At 41.1% G+C, this 18005-nt stretch overlaps 1 protein-coding gene across 2 annotated transcripts in view; it reads left to right on the forward strand.

Annotated features, from left to right (window-relative positions):
* Positions 1 to 14490, forward strand: part of FLVCR2 (FLVCR choline and putative heme transporter 2) — a 78425-nt gene extending 63935 nt beyond the window's left edge. Inside the window, exons 6-10 of one of the 2 annotated variants that reach the window (XM_072623521.1) lie at positions 4047 to 4157; positions 6206 to 6311; positions 6461 to 6572; positions 7905 to 7957; positions 10839 to 12567. In XM_072623521.1, coding sequence (XP_072479622.1) covers positions 4047 to 4157; positions 6206 to 6311; positions 6461 to 6572; positions 7905 to 7957; positions 10839 to 10904 — 448 coding nt within the window. In that variant the 3' untranslated portion in view covers positions 10905 to 12567. Of the gene's footprint in view, positions 1 to 4046; positions 4158 to 6205; positions 6312 to 6460; positions 6573 to 7904; positions 7958 to 10838 lie in introns of both variants that reach the window. The other variant, XR_011970266.1, reaches the window with a different exon arrangement.
* Positions 14491 to 18005: the final 3515 nt, after the last annotated feature.

Genomic DNA, 18005 nt, shown 5'->3' on the forward strand with positions numbered 1-18005 from the left:
TCAGGAAAGGCTTTTCTGTTGTCACAGGAAGGAATAACCTTGGAGAAAGAAGGACAAGAAGCAGATGTGAGCCAAATTATAACTTACAACTCTGGCACCTTGGAAAAGCAGCACTAAATGTGCCCTTAAATCAACATCTACCATTTGTGATGTGAAAGTAATACAAGAATTAAGCTAAAATAAGTGGAGTAGGGAGAAATAGTTACTATAGTGGCCTAATAGGTACAGATTCAGAATGAGAAGTGATCTCAGCCTGTATGTATCAAATGAGATACTTGTAAAGTGCTTGGCACATAGTAGGGACAACATAAGTGCTAGTTGTTATATAGTCCAACCCACAGGATTTGGGGATCCATGCTCTTTCTGTTTTACCCTAGGGGTCTTGACCAAGCAGCAAGAAGGTGCCAAGGGTTTTTAAGGCAGTGAAGAGGTTGCTTATCCTAGAGAGAAGGGAAGAAAGGAATTGACTAAAGGTGGAGGCACAAGGGTGAATCAGGTTTTTAAGGGAGAAAGGGAATGAAGAGGTTCCAGAGGTGGGGAATCTGCAGCCTGGAGAGCACATGTGGCCCTTTAGGTCCTCAAGTACAACCCTTTGACTGAATCCAAACTTCAGAGAACAAATTCCTTAATAAATAATAAAAGGATTTGGTCTGTAAAACTTGAACTCAGTGAAAAGGGTACACTTGAGGACCTAGAAGGCCACATGTGGCCTCCAAGCTGCAGATTCCCCACCCCTGGTGTTTTCCCAGCAACCACGTCAGAATCTGAACCTTTTTCTTCTGCCTCATAAGTTTGTGATCTCATTCTCTTCATTTCTGTCTATTATGCTAAAGCAATAGTTAAATCAAGTCAAACAAATACATATTTCTTAAGCACTACGTGGCAGACACTGTGCTAGGAATACAAATACTCCTAGAACAGGACAGCCTGTACCCTCAGGGGGCTCACATTCTAATAGGGGCAGCTGAACAGCAGTGGGGTAGAGGGAAGGGGAACCAGGTTGGGCCATGGTGGAGAAAGAAGTTCAGAGAGTCAAAAATGGAGCTTAGAGAGGAAGAAAGGAGTGAACATGACTGGCCTGGCACTTTCCTTAAAATGGAGGTTTGAGGAGGAGCTGACCAATCAGAGGAAGGGGTGTCAGGGATATTTGAATATTCAAATAGAGCTGGGATCTCATGGATTCATTCATATTAGAGGCAGCTAGTTGGTGCAGCAGATAGAGTGGTGGGTCTGGAGTCAGGAAGACCCGAGTTCAAATTTGACCTCAGATACTACCTACGTGACCTGTTTGTCTCAGTTTCCTCATCTGTAAAATGGAGATAATAATAGTACCTACCTCCCAGGATTATTGTGAGGATAAATGAGAAAATAATCCTAAAGTGCTTAGCATGGGACCTGGTAAAGTGTACTATAGTGCTACATAAATATAGTTTAGTGAGTGCTATGTAAATATAGCTATTATTATTACTACATAACTATATAACAATATCATTATTCCTTTTATACTTTACACTAATTCACAATAGGAGGTACACCTAATCTGTTGAAGGCCTTCTTTTCTTCCTCCTGGTACTGTAATTGGGTTTTTCACAAATAAGTCCTAATTCTTGCCACATGACCGGCTCCCCTTCTTATCGTATGATTAATGAGTATATCTTTTACTTCTTTTCTTCCTTTGAATTCTGTGTTAGTTATAGGTTGTAGCCTGCTTCAACTCATTGTGCAGTTCTCTTTTACCCTCTCTGTAGGATTCATTCTTAAGTCTTTGGAGACAGTTGGAATACATGAGTTAAAAGAATAGATAAATTTAATGTTTGCACTGTCTACATTTTACACAAAGACCCAATGGCATGGTCTGGGCTGTGAGTCTGTGATACTTTTTCCTTGAGATATAGATGAAGGGGAAAAGTTGTAGAAGAGACAAGGATTCTTATGGGGTTGTATCCTGTTTCTTTAGTTTTAGAGTTAGGAGAATAAATCCTCTTTGGAGCAGGCTATTTTGCCTGAAAGAATACCAGATTAAGGAAGACAAACTGCAGTTTGCTGAGACTATGCAAAGCTATAACAGGAAATAGCCTCAGATGACAGAAGAGGAACCAAAAGCATCACCGTCACCCAGTATTTGCACATGGTTGCACAAGAAAGGGAGGCAAAATTGTCGTAATCATAGGATTTGGCACTAGAAGAGGCCTTAAAGAAGATCATTCACTTCACTCTCTAATTTTTCCAATCAGGAAATTGATGCCCACAGAAATTATATAATTTGCCCAGCATCACATAAGTTGCAAAATTGGGATTTGAACCCAGGTGCTCTGTCCTGAGAGTCATTGTGCTTTCTACTTTACCACACAATCTCCTATGACATCCTTGCTTCTGTAATATCCACGCATGTTGCTGTTACTTAACTATGGACACCGAGACTGGTTGTGCTGGGGTATGGAATGATTTCTGGTTGTCGAATTGAGAATGACTTTATTGCTTTTGCGTAGGACAGGGCAAAGAAGGACAGTGTTGTAAGCACTGTTGGACTGGAATAGAAGACAAGCCCCTGGCTCTGTCATCTCCTAGCTAAATGTCACTATGTAACTGTCTTTACTACTTGACCTCAGTTTCCTCATTTGTAACATTGGGATAATGGTATCTGCCTTTTGTATTTGATAGAATTATTGTGAGGTTCAGATGAAACAATATATGTGAAAGCATACTGTAAATTGTAAGGCATGGTTAAATATTAAATTAAAATTAATTAAATCAATTGTAAAATTATTGTATATTATTAATGAATTAAATTAAAATATTAAATATTATTAATGATACTGAAAGTCCCATGTAGTGTAGCAACAGGAGACTAGCTTTGGAATCAAGAAGATCTGAATTCAAGTATCTCTGACAAATACTAGTGGAGTGAAGTCAATGGTGTTGACTTCTAGTAGAACTCATTTCTAACCAAACTCTATTCTAATGGAGTGAAGTCAGTTAATCTTCGATTATTCCTAGGCAATTTTCTAAGACTAAGTTAGTGATGAATTGTCAATCAGAATTAGTGGAGGGAATTTCCATGTTACAAGCTACTCACATTGAGGAAATACAGGCCCCATTTCCCCTACCCTTCCCTCTTCTGACTTTGTTGTTGTTAAATTGTTTTTAGGCATGCACCACTATAAGTGTTTCCTATTTTGGGTTTTCTTGGCAAATATAATGGAGTGGTTTGCCGTTTCCTTCTCTAGCCCATTCTGCAGATGAGGAAACTGAGGCAAACAGGGTTAAGTGACTTGCCTAGGGTCACACAGCTAGTAAGTATTTAAGGCCAGTTTTGAACTCAGGGAGATGAGTCTTCCTGTCTCCAGGCCTGGCCCTCTATCCACTATGTCATCTAGCTGTTTCCTTTTCCTGACTCGTTAGTAATAATGGACCAAATCCCAGTAGTGAAAGTGGGCTGCCTCTGGAAATCTACTGTTTAGTCTCTGAGTCTTATTCCCGCAGTCAGGAAAATCCAGACTTGGAGTCAGGAACATGTGAATTCAAATCCAATTTCAGAAACTTACCATTTGTGTGACCCTGGGCAAGTCACAAAACTTTTATCTACTTCAGTTTTCTCATCTGTAAAATGGGGATAATAATATCACCTATCTCCCAGGCTTGTGGTGAGGATCATATGTGATAATAGTTGTAAAGGACTTTGCAAACCCCCTTCAAGCACTTTACAAAGGCTAGCTATAATTATGTCAAGAACTCTTTTTCGAGACAGTTCTTCCTCGAATTTGTCTTTTTAGAAAGATGTTATTGATGCTCCTGTTTACCTTCTTTCCACCTGGAATGCAGTGTAGGGATGCACATTCACTTTCTTCTCTGGACAAGAAAATGGGAAGGTCTTGGTGTATGGAGACTTTCCTCTCACCAGTTACTAAGTTGCTTGCCACTGTGAGGAAAGAAACCTTTGAGTTAGGAAGTACATCTGTCAACTATGCTTCATAAAACAGTTCTGATCAGTGCTCAATTAGAAAAATGTGGGGACTTCCTACTAACTTCCTTTCCTTTACTTCCAGACAGACAACAGTGGTGGTTTATTTCATGGCCCTGGTGGGTATGGTGGTGTTTACTGCGACCTTGGGCCTTGGATACCTATGGGTTGTGTTCCTCACAGCAGGCACGCTAGGGTAAGTTGCAGCTAATACATTTTAATTGGCAGGTGATGCTTCCTTATCCTTCAATACACTGGCATCCTAGGAAGCAATATCTGTTCCTTCCTGCCTTCTCCAATCTGTAATGTGGACCAAGTGACCTACACGATGACCTTTACAAATGAACTCTTTGTTCTGCTTGAATGGGTAGCACAAGTCAAGGGGCCTCAGGTCTTCAAGTTTCACTTTACTGGGATAGAATAAATATCAGGATACTTCCTTTTTGGAGTTCCTCTTGGTTTCTTAGGAACTTTTAGGTTTCTTTTCTAATGTTCTATTCCATGTTTATCTGCTGTCTTTAGAAATCCCTCAGAATTATTTTGTAGAAATAATTTCTGAGAGATGATAGAAAACACTGTATTTTGTCTGGTTTCTGCACATCCCAGGGAATTCTCCCTTTGCCCCACCACTCCTTACCTGGTCTGTTCTGTAAGAAGTTAGTGCCTAATAAATGCTTGGCCATTGATTAATAAATGATTGACCTTTGAAGTTCTTAGTCCAACCCCTTTTTATTTATAGAGAGGGGTCAAGTGACTTGCTGGGATTCACAGGTGCCAAAGCTGAGATTCAAACACTTCCTGTAGGCCATTCCTCTAAGGTTATCTTGTATTGTCTACTTTGTATATATCTTATAGATACCTTTACTTTGTACGTATCTCAGTATGTGACTTATCTATCTGTGTATATGTTCAGGGAGGATGAGTACCTCTGGCTTTCTTGAGCCCTTTTCAGGGCTGCTTATCCACCTGTGGTGCCCACCCCCCCCATTCATTGTGACTCCAAGACGCTATAACATGTAGAGGCCATACCTGGTAAAACTGTTTGGGTCATGTCAATGAATTAGGGGGATGTTTACCCCAAGCAAGTGAAGAATTCCTCCTGTGGAATGGGTGGATGAAAACAATTAGCTCCAATGGTCATGAAGGTAGGTGAAGCATGCGTGGGATAAAAAGACCCTTACTCAAAATCTTAAATAAATGAAGAGGCTTCTCAATAAGAACAAACAGAAAAAGATTTATTACAATTCTCGAGAAAGGGACATCCTTCCACCAGGTGGGGGAACCTGATAGAAGGAGGCAACTTACAGAAATTGAAGCACAATTTTTATATCCTAACACAGAGAATCCCACCTCCCCTCAATCCCACCTCTCCATTGGCTGGGAGGCAGGCTCACAATCTAAGTGAAAAAAACTAGACAAACCCCGGGAAATCTTCACCTATCCCAACACAATTACCTCATCTAATATCTAACTTAACTGCTGATGTGGCTTTAGAAAGGAGGGGAGGGGGAGAAGCGGCAGCTGGTAGCGTTGATATGGCAACAGTACAACAAACAAAGGGGAGATTTAAGAAACTTCCAAGTTTCAGCTACAGCCCACAGCACTTTCATAAAGAAAGCTGGGGGGGGGAGCCAACTGACTGTCCACAGGCCCTGGATGCCTGAAACTCAGGTATCCAGGGAGAGAGGCCTTATGGAAGAGAAATTTTATTTAGAAAATCCAATATTCCCCATATTTTTATTATGAAAAGTCTTCACAATCTCCTCATCTCACTCAAACAGACACTGTGGAGTGCTTAGAGTTTGGTCAGACATCAAAGACTCCACCAAAATCTAACTGAAAATATATTTTTTCTGATCCAGATTCCTGAACCTCTCAGAATCTCTGGATGCGGCCCCAGCTAGTTACATTAGGTATCCTGGCACTATCTGTAAACATTGATCCTTTCTTGATGGCCTGTGTCAGAAGTTCTTCCTGAATTGTAAGAGCCAGTTGAGTATTTGAAGCCAGTTCCTTATTCCCTTTCTTTGTTAGGGATTTCAGCCTCCTATACCCTCTAGGCTTGATGCCAACAATGCCCTGGCTACTGAAATGAGGAAGATGAAACAGAAAGCAGTGTGCTTTTTGGTCAAGAACTAGAAGAAAGAGAGTGGGAAGGGAGAGGAAGAGGACAGAATTCTGTGTGCTTGTTACTCCTACCTCATCCCCTCATCGTAGAAAGTCTTGCTATGATGTTGTCTTTAGGTTCTTCATGACGGGGTACCTCCCACTGGGGTTTGAGTTTGCTGTGGAACTGACATACCCAGAATCAGAAGGAATGTCCTCAGGTCTCCTTAATGTGTTTGCTCAGGTATGTCCCGTTCTCCATTCCTTTTGGCTAGCTGTGGTCCAAACCCTCTCTTGACAGCTGCCATTTCTTTCCTATATGATGGATCGACTGGATTTTGTTGTTGGTTTGCTTTTCCCCCACCTCAGTCTTCTTTCTTTCTTCATATCCAGATATTTGGGATCATTTTCACCATCAGCGAGGGCCAGATCATCGACCACTTTGGAACGCTGGCTGGAAATATTTTTTTGTGCGCCTTCCTTGCCTTAGGGACTCTCCTAACTAGTAAGCTGTTGCTGTTGTTCAGTCATTTTTCACTCTTTGACACTTCATGATCCCATTTCCAGTTTTCTTGGTCAAGATGCTGGAATGGTTTGCTATTTCCTTCTCTAGTTCAGTTTTACAGATGAGGAAATTGAGGCAAATAGGGTTAAGTGACTTGCCCAGGATCACACAACTAGTAATTGACTGAGGCTGGATTTGAACTCAGGGCTTCTAGATTTCAGGCCAGATGTCCTATCCACTGTTCCACATAGCTGCCCTAACTAGTTGTTGTTGTGTTTGTCCTTCATTGCCAAAGAAGACCTTGCCATCAGAGAAATGATGACTTGCACTTGATTTTGTTTGGAGGGAGGGAGGGCTGTGCAAGGTCACCAGCCTCACTTCTCCTCCAGAGCCACCTGAATCCAGTGACCAGATATTCATTAGGATGACTGGAGTTGAGCCTTAAGAGTGATTATCAATATAATATCAACAGTTAATAGTAACTATTGCTGTTTCCCTCCCACCCTGATGTCTTTCTTTTCTTTGCCTCATTAAAGGGGCCATGCCCTGGCTACCTCTTAAACAGGCCTATTCAATGAATGAGCGTTACCTCACCCTAAGTGAGTACCTATATAGACCTTGGTCTAAAGGGGCCAACATCTCCCTAACTGATAAGAAGGATTGACCAAATGCCCAGGGCTTCTAGTTCTTTGGCATGATGGTAGAAGGCAAGGCTGCCAGCTAGTTGGGATCACTAGAAGATGTATATGCAGCTAATCAAATCTGGGTGAAAAATGCACAATCTGTAGAAAACAACCTCCCTTTTGTCCAGTTTATTGGCTCTGGAGACTTACCAGGCATGCTGTCAATGGCTAACCTTCCTCTGAAGGAGTTTGGGTGTCATGATAACAGGCATTTACATAAACCTTAGAGATTTACAAAGTGCTGTACGTTATATTACAGCATAAGAGAATTTCATATGATCCTTACAACAATCCTTTGTGGTTACCCCTGCAGATATTATCTGCATCTTACACACTTGTAGATTAAGAGCTAGGAAGGACCTTCCAGAATCCAACCTCCTCCTTTAACAGATGAGGAAACTGAAGCTTAGAGAGGCTAAATTACTTGCCTAGGGTCACATAGCGAAGCAGGATTCAAAGGCAGGCCTTTCTGGCTTGAGAACTCAGAGCCTGAATGACGATGAAATTACACCTGCAGCATCCTTTGACTCTCAAAGTCCAGTACTCTTTCCACTATCATATTGTCATTATTTGTTGAGAAAATGCCTTCTGACCTTGTCCATGATAATAGCTCATTTAATGATTTTGTGTATCTCTTCTCTCTGCTCAGTGTTCATTAAGGCAGATCTTCGGAGGCAAAATGCAAATGTGTCAGCTAACAATGTGAGTATATGAATCTCTTTATTATATCATGGGCAGTCCTGATTCTTGGGTTCTTACCTAGGGGCCAGGTAGGATAAAAGAAGTAGGAAAAACCAGGGTGTCTTGGACTATTAGAATGAATGACTTTTCTTGTGTTTTGAAAGAGAATGATTTCAGAGTCTAAAGGCAAGAACTATTCAGATACTATCAATCAAATGGCAGCTAATTTAATTAATCAAATTAATTGGAAAGCTCTTGCTCTTCTCCTGATGCTCTCACATGGGTCTTTGCGTAACTTTCTTCCCATAAAGGAATGAATGACAAAATTCTTCCTTTTCTCACACTCTGACCCCACTCACCCCCAAATAATGTGTAGCTATTGTTACAGAGTCTACTAAGAAGGCCCGTGGCCTTCTCACTAGGGGCAGGTAAAGACAAAAACTTGGTTTGTATCAACATCAAGGAAGCCTAAAACCCCAGAACTCTCCTACCATTTGGTAGCATTTCAGAGTGTACTCCTTTGCTTGGGTTGATGGATGGATGATAAGGGGAAAGATTGGCTGTGACTATGACAGATAAGGTAGGCTTAGAATTGACAGAGATCTATTAAATCCTTAAAAGGACAGATTAGCAGAGCAAGAAACAGATTGGAGGTCAAAGTAGGAATAAATTGATTAGTTTGATCTAGAATGGGAAATTATGCCCATTTCTTATAATCAGCTGGAACCAAATTAAGAAAAAATACGTCTAAGACAATTAAAAAGGGGGTTGTTTTTTAGAGTTCTAAAGGCAAATATTAGAATGAATAGGCTCCTGTTGACCTTCAGTGATGCAGTGGATAGATCATTGGACCTAGAATCAGGATGATCTGAGTTCAAATTAATCCTATACTTACTAGCTGTTTGACCTTGGGCCTGTCAGTTCACCTGCCTGCCTCAGTTTCCTCATCTGTCAGATAGGGATAATAATAACACCTACCTCTCTGGGTTGTTGTGAGACTCAAATGAGGTATTATCTGCAAAGTGCTTTGCAAAGCTTAAAGCAGTAGACAGATGACATCATCATCGTGATTATTATTTTTTTTACATCTATTGGGGGTCAGGCGGCATCATGAAGGGAAGAGGAGATGTAGTGGACTCAGATGTTATTGCCAGTCTAATCCTTAGAGCCTAACCCTAAGACCTAAACTTGGCCCATTGACAAGCATTTCTTCAACGTTTACCATGTGCCAGTGCCACTGCATGGCCACTGGGAAAACCCATTTATAAAAAATGAGGCAGTCATCGTCCTCAAGGAGCTAACATCTGGTGGAGGTGGGGACAACATGGAGGTTGAGGGTCACTGACAAGCCTCAAACATCTCAACGAATTAGGGGGATGTGTACCCCAAGCATGTGAAGACTTCCTTTTGTGGAATGGGCAGATGAAAACAATTTGTTCCAACGCTCTGAGCAAGGTCATCCACTGCATCCTGGGACATTGCCTATTGTCTTGACTTTTTTCTTGCCAGTGAACGTGGATGATTCTGGAAGAGAAAGTGAGGTTGATGATTTTGTGCGAGTAAAAATCCAGTTCATGTTCAAGTCAAAAGCAAAAGACAGACAAGAACAGCTCCAACATTTAATGGGTTAAATTTTAATAACTCTTTGTTCAGTTGTTTTAGACTGTTCATAACCTCATTTGGGAAACCCTATGGCAAAGATACTGGAGTGTTTTGTCATTTCTTTCTCTGGCTCATTTTATAGTTGAGGAAACTGAGGCAAATAGGATTAAGTGACTTGCTCAGGGTCACACAGCCAGTAAGTGTCTGAGGCCAGATCTGAACTCTGGGAGATGAATCTTTCTGAGTCCAGGCCCATGCTCTATCCATTGCGTCACCTAGCTGCCCCCTAGTCCAATATAGCAGATCTAAGGACCCATAAGCACTTAAGATTTAAGATTAGTTGATGGAATGTATTAAGTAATCAGGTTAAATGTAAATGCATTGTGTAAATGTATGTGAATGGAAACTTTTGAGTTCTCAAGCTATATGCTAGGTTCTAGTGACTTCCAAGGTTCACCTGGTTTACTGCTAGGAGAGTCAGGAAGGAGTAGAGGCAGGAGAGTCAGCTAATTGGTGGAATGTGACACAAAAGAGTTTATTTTAAATCTCTTTGTCACAACTACATATATTAGAATAAGTAGTATTTCTTATCCTGAGGGCCAAGGACCTCCAAATGGTATTTAGGGACAGTTGCACAGGAATAACTATGGAGGCCTAGAAAGTATGATGGCTGTAGCTAAGGCAAACCAAAGAATTTTTAATCGGGGGGGAGCTAATCTCCTCCGTACTCCCCTCCTACTTCTTTCTCCCAGAGCTTGAGATATACAAAAGACTCCTACCACTGATTAGTGATGGCCATTGTAGTGATGAACTCTGTGTGTGTGTGTGTGTGTGTGTGTGTGTGTGTATGTGTGTGTGTGTGTGTAAGAGAGAGACAGAGACAAAGAGAGAGAAAAGAGAGAGGAAGAGAGAAAGGAGAGGGGAGGGGGGGAGAGAAAGAGAGACAAAGACACAGAGAAACAGAGAGAGAGACAGAGAGCGACAGAGACATCAAAAGAGGGAAGGAGAAAAAGAAAGAGGGAAAGAGAGAGAGAAAGAGAAGAGGAGTAATGCAGGAGGAAGGAAGAGGGAAAAAGAGAGAGGGAAAGAGAGGATGAGAGGAAAGGAAGGAGGGAGAGAAAGAGAGTGAGTGATGCAGTGCATATGTGCCTTTGTTATGGAAGCATCCTTTAAGGCACTGGATTCCTATTCCCTTTGTAGAATTGTTGAGCGGCTGTATACTTATAGCTGTGGGGCATTTCCCAATGAGCTCTTGATGTCATGACCATCTTCCATGGGACATGTTTCTTTGGTCTTGCAGAAAATTCCCGAGGAGCAGCCCCATCAGGACAAAGATCGAAACCAGTCTCTTGATGAACACTTGTGAGAGAAAGAAGCACAGGAACCTGTGGGAAGCTGAATTGAGGTGGCCTGGCTTCCCCCCACTTTGGTTGTCAGCAAGAGGTTCCTCACCAAGGACTTGAGAGGGAACCATCTAGGATCAAATGGCCACAACAGCAGGACCTACTCCTTCTAGGGACTTGGGATGATTTGGTCAGAATTTCACTTTCTCCCACTCTTGCCATGAATTAGCGGAGATGGTGCTGATAAAGGCCAGCAGAGTAAGCTGCAGCTCAAATCTTGACTTTGGATCCCTTCCTCTTCCCTCTTAACCCTCATTTTTCAATGGATAAAATCTGTAGAATTACTGTGGGAAGGAAGTTCCTACAGAAACTAATATTCCTTTAGTGAGTTTTTGACCTTTAGATGAAGCACTTTGTAAGGATTAACTGTTACTTTAGGGGAAACAAAACCAAATCCAGTAACTCCTGGGCTGACCACATTGGGAGAAAAGAGTGGTTGGCATGGGCAAAGATACTTGGGACTTGGTTCAAACTGTTTAATGCTGGACTCTTTCTCCAAACTACCTTTCTTCAGAGTTGGTCAAACCAAATATTCTATTTCAAAGATACTCCTTTTGTCCATCAAGAAGAAATTATTGGTAGGGCTAAGAGCTTTATGGCAATGAGTGCTAAATGCATCATGTATCTCTATGCAGAAGTCTACATTTGGAAACCTCAGATATTTGATTTTTTTAATGGAAAAAAAAGATTTTTCTAGCTGTATATGCAGAAAGGGGTCTTCCCTTGCATAGCTTAGTCCTGAGGGTCCCTGCCCTCACTGAAGATGATAACAATAATGTTTTTTCTTGTTTTTGTTCTTCACACTGCCATAGTTTGCAACTATTCTAAGAAACTCAGGGCATATTCTAAGGAGTGACTGAGAGGAAGCAGAGGTAAAGGTGACTTTTGAAATAGGTTTTTGATCTGGGTAAGCCCCTTTCCTGGCATCCAAACTTCAGTTTCTATGCAGAGAAATTACCCATGCAATCCCTACTACCCTTTCCTTTGCCCTGACTTAGCAATAATATTCATCAAACATTTCCAATTTAAAGCTTCTCTCTTTAAATCACCTCATTAAGACTCTTATCATACCTTCTAATTGACTCCCCTCTTGGGGGAAGTCGGGGCTTCTCCTGAAAATAATGGGTAGTGAAAGATTGGAGAAAACCCTTGCTATTGCCAAGTTCCTTGATCTCAGCCTGCTAAGATCAGGATATCCTGGAGGAAATCCTTGGACCAATGACCCTAAGCTTTTGTGTATATATAGGAAATACCGCTGGAAAATATTCTGTAAAGATGCAATTTGGGGACTTTGTGGGGGAAGTAGATAGGTATTGGTGAAAGGCATGAGTGGGACTGTTGAATTGTGTCAGGGAAAGATATATATGTGTGTGTGTATCTATGTGTATGTATATATATATATATGCGTGTATGCATGTGTATATAAAATGTATGTGTATAAATATATATACATATACATACATACACATGTTACCTATGGAGAGGGGGAGGGGCATAAAATTCCTTACTCCCTTCGAATAGTTTAACAAAATGTTTACTGAATGCTGCCATATTTTACAATGAATTAATGTGTATTTAATAATTGTGATAAAATATTATAAGAAAATATATGATTTCCCAAGTAAACTATCTTGACCTTTGATTGGAAAAGAGGAATGGCTTTTGGGGAATGTTCTACTCAGATGTCCCTCATGGTGAATGGGCAAACCCTGGTTTCTGCAAGGTTTTGCCAACGGAGGGCAAAACCTAGTAGATTTTACCAACTTGCCAGAGCTTTCTTTGATGTTTGTTGTATGAGGCCATGCTCAATTAAGTCTCCGGAAAGCTGACTGCCAGGTGAATTTTTAAACTGTCAACTCATGAAAAATAGAGATTCCCATATTCAGTAATAGAAGTTACAACATCAACGTTGTCAGAAATGTGACAAGTCTTTCAAAGTGTCCATCCTGTAGAACCATACATACATCATACACATCTGAGGACAATAATCAAGGTGAAATTGAGGGATAATTTTAGAGGGCCAAGAGAGAGAGTCAATAAATATGTATTAAGCACCTACTATGGGCCAGACACTGTGTGTGCTAAGTGCTGGCTGCAAAGAAAAGCAAGAGACAGTCCTTGCTCTCAAGGAGCTCAGTCTAATGGAGGAGTCTAATGTGTACACAGACAAGCTAAACATAGCTTTATTGGAGATAATTTTTGGAGATAATCAACAGAGGGAAGTCTGTTTGCATTTGGGTAGGAAGAGTTATCCTATAATCCAGAAGAGACCCTGTTAAAAGTAGGCCTAACCCTAGCATTCATGTTGGGACACAATGAAACGCTGACAAATCTTGAGAGGTCACTTTGCCCTAACACAGCCAGGATATGCAGCAAGGATGCAACAGCACTTAGATTCTCTGTTGCCCTCCTCATCTCCATGGAGAATTACATCTGGTAGGCAGAGAAAGATATGGTGATTAAAGGTCTTCAGAAATCTGCCAACTTTGGAGGAACCCCAACTCCCTACTTGGTCAGAATTTTTTATGACAAGCTATATGCATGCAAGCAAGGGGCCAATTAAGTCCCGGGGCCAACCTTATTGCCTTTTAGGGAAGACAAATACCTGTTGTACAAAAACAGAGAAGCACGGTCCTAGCAGACTCCTATCCCCATTTATAGAGTTGTGCTTCATTTTTCAGACAATGCTGGTTCATGAATATGGTCCATTTGTGACAAGCAAACCTCAGTATACCATTTACATACAACTGCTGTAGGGTTTGGCAACTATTTGCACAGCCCATTGCTTTTTGGAGTTCTGCCTCCAAAAGGACATGAAGTCTTTTCATTAAAATCAGTGTTGCTGAATGCCAAGGTGGTCAGGCCATTGCTGCTATTTCAAAGCCCCCATTATTTGAAATTATTACAATGCATCACTGAAGTTTTCTTCCATCTTGCTTGCTGCTTCTCCATTTCTGATTATCTTATAGAAGATAAGAAGGTTACCTACCCTACCATTGTTAATCTTCTGCATGTCTTTTCTGGCCAGCTTTGTTATAAAAAGTGTAGTTTCTGTGATGATAGAATGTTTTAGCATCTAATCAATACTGATTTTATCCTTTATGGAAAGATTGTATTGAACCCCTGCTTTTCATCATTCTCACACCTGGATGCCTGGATTAGGGACGACACTGAGCCTGTAAGGACACTCTTCGAGGCCTTGATTACCTGAAGTTATGACCACTCTTGACATGAGGACTCAACAGAGCATGTTTTTGGACACTTCTCTGGAAATGACTTTTGTTAAACTCATGAGTTAAAAGTGCTGGACAGAATCAGGAGACAAAGGGCAACTCCCCGGTTGTGTGATCATAGGCAACTTAAACTCTCCAAGTGTCAGTCTCTTAATTAGTGGTAATGGGGACAACAGATAGAGTATCCTTACAAGGTTATCTGAGACTCTAAAAACACGAAATAAGTAATTTATAAGTTTTGGTGCCTTTTATTTTTTCTGCCATATTCCAGTAAATCCTTTCATAACAAAGAGAAATAAATCTGTCTGCACCCATAGTCCCCTCTCTTCCTTTCTACTGAGAAAAGTTTTGCAATTGGGTCTAGGTCCAAGATTGGTCGCTGTGTTATACTGTATTATAATTTAAATTCTGCTGCCTTTTGGCATGTTATTATATTGTAGTCATTGTAATGTGGTTGTGTTATTAGATTCTTTTTTTTATTTACATTTATTTATTTAAGTTTTCAACATTTATTTCCACAAAATTTTGGGTTCCAAATTTTCTCCCCATTTCTCCCCTGCCCCCACCCCTAAATGCCGAGCATTCTACTTACCCCTATCACCAGTCTGCCCTCCCTTCTAACATCCCTTCCTTCCCTTATCCCCATCTTCTCTTTTGTCCTGAAGGGCAAGATAAATTTCTATACCCCATTACCTGTATTTCTTATTTCCCAGTTGCAAGAACAGAACTCGACAGTTGTTCCTAAAACTCTGAATTCCAGCTTCTCTTCATCCCTCCCTCCCCACCTATTCCCTTTGGGAAGGCAAGCAATTCAATATAGGCCATATCTGTGTAGTTTTGCAAATGACTTCCATAATACTTGTGTTGTGTAAGACTAACTATATTTCCTTCCATCCTATCCTGCCTCCCATTTCTTCTCTTTCTTTTGATCCTATCCCTCCCCAAGAGTGCTCCCTCCTCCCATCCCTTATGCTCCCCACCCTGCTTATCCCTTTCTCCCTATCCTGTATTGTAAAATAGGTTTTCATACCAAAATGAGTGTGCATTTTATTCCTTCCTTTAGTCAAATGTGATGAGTAAGCTTCATGTTTCTTCTCTCACCTCTCCCCTTTTTCCCTCGACTAAAAAGTCTGTTATTTGCCTCTTTTATGAGGGATAATTTGCCCCATTCCATTTCTCCCTTTCTCCTCCCAATATATTTCTCTCTCACTGCTTAATTTCACTATTTAAAGATATGATCCCATCCTATTCAATTCACCCTGTGCTCTCTGTCTCTCTATGTTTGTGTGTGTGTGTGTGTGTGTGTGTGTGTGTGTGTGTGTGTAATCCCACTAACTACCCAGATACTGAAAAAAGTTTCAAGAGTTACAAATATTGTCTTTCCCTGTAGGAATGTAAATAGTTCAACTTTAGTAAGTCCCTTATTTCTCTTTGCTGTTTACCTTTTCATGTTTCTCTTGATTCTTGTGTTTGAAAGTCAAATTTTCTTTTCAGCTATGGTCTTTTCATCAAAAATTTTTGAAAGTCCTCTATTTCATTGAAAGACCATTTTTTCCCCTGAAGTATTATACTCAGTTTTGCTGGGTAGGTGATTCTTGGTTTTAGTCCTAGTTCTTTTGACTTCTGGAATATTATATTCCACGCCCTTCGATCCCTTAATGTAGAAGCTGCTAGATCTTGTGTTATCCTGATTGTATTTCCACAGTACTTGAATTGTTTCTTTCTAGCTGCTTGCAATATTTCCTCCTTGACTAGGGAACTCTGGAATTTGGCCACAGTGTTCCTAGGAGTTTCTCTTTTTGGATCTCTTTCAGGAGGTGATTGGTGGATTCTTTCAATATTTATTTTGCCCCCTGGTTCTAGGATAGCAGGGTAGTTTTCCTTGATAATTTCATGAAGGATGATATCTAGGCTCTTTTTTTTTTATCAGGGCTTTCAGGTAGTCCCATAATTTTTAAATTGTCTCTCCTGGACCTCTTTTCCAGGTCAGTTATTTTTCCAATGAGATATTTCACATTATCTTCCATTTTTTCATTCTTTTGGTTTTGTTTTGTGATTTCTTGGTTTCTCATAAAGTCATTAGCTTCCATCTGTTCCATTCTAATTTCTAAAGAACTATTTTCTTCAGTGAGCTTTTGAACCTCCTTTTCCATTTGTCTAATTCTGCTTTTTAAAGCATTCTTGTCCTCATTGGCTTTTTGAACCTCTTTTGCCAATTGAGTTAGCCTATTTTTAAAGGTGTTATTTTCTTCAGCATTTTTTTGGGTCTCCTTTAGCAAGTTGTTGACCTGCTTTTCATGCTTTTCTTGCATCTCTCTCATTTCTCTTCCCAATTTTTCCTCCACCTCTCTAACTTGATTTTCAAAATCCTTTTTGAGCTTTTCCATGGCCTGAGCCCACTGAATATTTATTTTGGATGTTTGGGATACAGAAGCCTTGACTTTTGTGTCTTTCCCTTATGGTAAGCATTGTTCTTCCTCATCTGAAAGGATGGGAGGAGATATCTGTTCACCAAGAAAGTAACCTTCTAAGTCCTATTTTTTTCCCCTTTTTTGGGCATTTTTCCCAATCAGTTGCTTGACTTTTGGGTCCTTTGTCAAGAGTAGGGTATACTCTGGGAATCTGTAAGATCTCAGTTCCTCCAAGGTGGCACGATCAAGCGTGTACTGGTCTGGGTGCAGAGAGGAAGTTTTGTGCCCAGAATCTTAGCAGAGTTTCCTCTCCACAGCTACCTGGCCTCTAGTTCTGCCAAGTCAGCACTGGTGGCTGATTTTCAGATAAGCTGGATGGGCAGGGCTGCCATTCAGTGCAAGACAAAGACCAGCTGCCTCAAGGCCTCTACTCAGGGCTGAGATAAGACTCAGCTCTTCAGTGCCCCCAGGGGTTTTTACTCTGCAGCAATGGAGCAGTCTGTACGGGCTGCTGTGCAGCCTTTGTGGCTGCTACCTGCTGCTGGAGCTATGGGAAGGCCCTTCTCCCTTCCTGGCTAGCTGAAAAACTCCGTCACTGACCTTTGGCGCCTGTGGGTTGAGGGATCTGGAAGCCGCTGCTACTGGGACTAGGGATTCCACGACTGGAGATTCCACCCCCGAGCGCTGTTCTCCAGCCGTACCATGTGGCCAAGGCTGGGCTCTGCTCCATGTCCTATGCAATAGACGTTTCCAGTGGGCCTCTCAGGTCACCCTGGGCTGGAAATCTCCTCCACTCTGTTGTTCTCCACTTCTTCTGCTCCAGAATTTGTTGAGATTCCCTCTCTACAGGTTTTTTATGGGCTGTGTGGGGACAGCCTCCATATCTATGTCTTTCTACTCCGCAGTCTTAGCTCTGCCCCCTGTTATTAGATTCTTAATGTCTTCAAAAGAATCTGAAACAGGAGATTTTTATGTATCCCTTTCTCCATACTCCTCAGGTCTAAGCAGTCAAGGTTTTAGAAGTCCAGAATCACATTTCCATCCCAGCTTGCATCTTAACTCTACCACAAAAACTTGCCTATTTATTTTTTTCCTCATTTTTTTTTTCCTGAGCGCTCACAGCAGAGTCATGCCACAGAGCTCAGGATCTAATTATATAATTTCAAACTTCTTGACTGAAGGCAAATATTATCTTTATTTCTGTAGGCCACTATAGTGCTGAACACATCCAGTACTGTTGAATGAGTGAACACATACCAGGGAGAAAAATTCAAGACTTTTTTTTTCCTCACTTTGCTTTTTTTTTTTTTTTGCCACTCAGGCCTGATAATTGCTCTTCTGTTGTCTTGGCCCTACCTACTTATCCCTTTAGCTGGTGTCCTCTTTTTAGCAGTCTCTTTCCTGTGATCCTCCTTGTTGA

The sequence above is a fragment of the Notamacropus eugenii genome, chromosome 7 (genome assembly GCF_028372415.1).
Source record: "Notamacropus eugenii isolate mMacEug1 chromosome 7, mMacEug1.pri_v2, whole genome shotgun sequence".
Lineage (NCBI taxonomy): Eukaryota > Metazoa > Chordata > Mammalia > Diprotodontia > Macropodidae > Notamacropus > Notamacropus eugenii.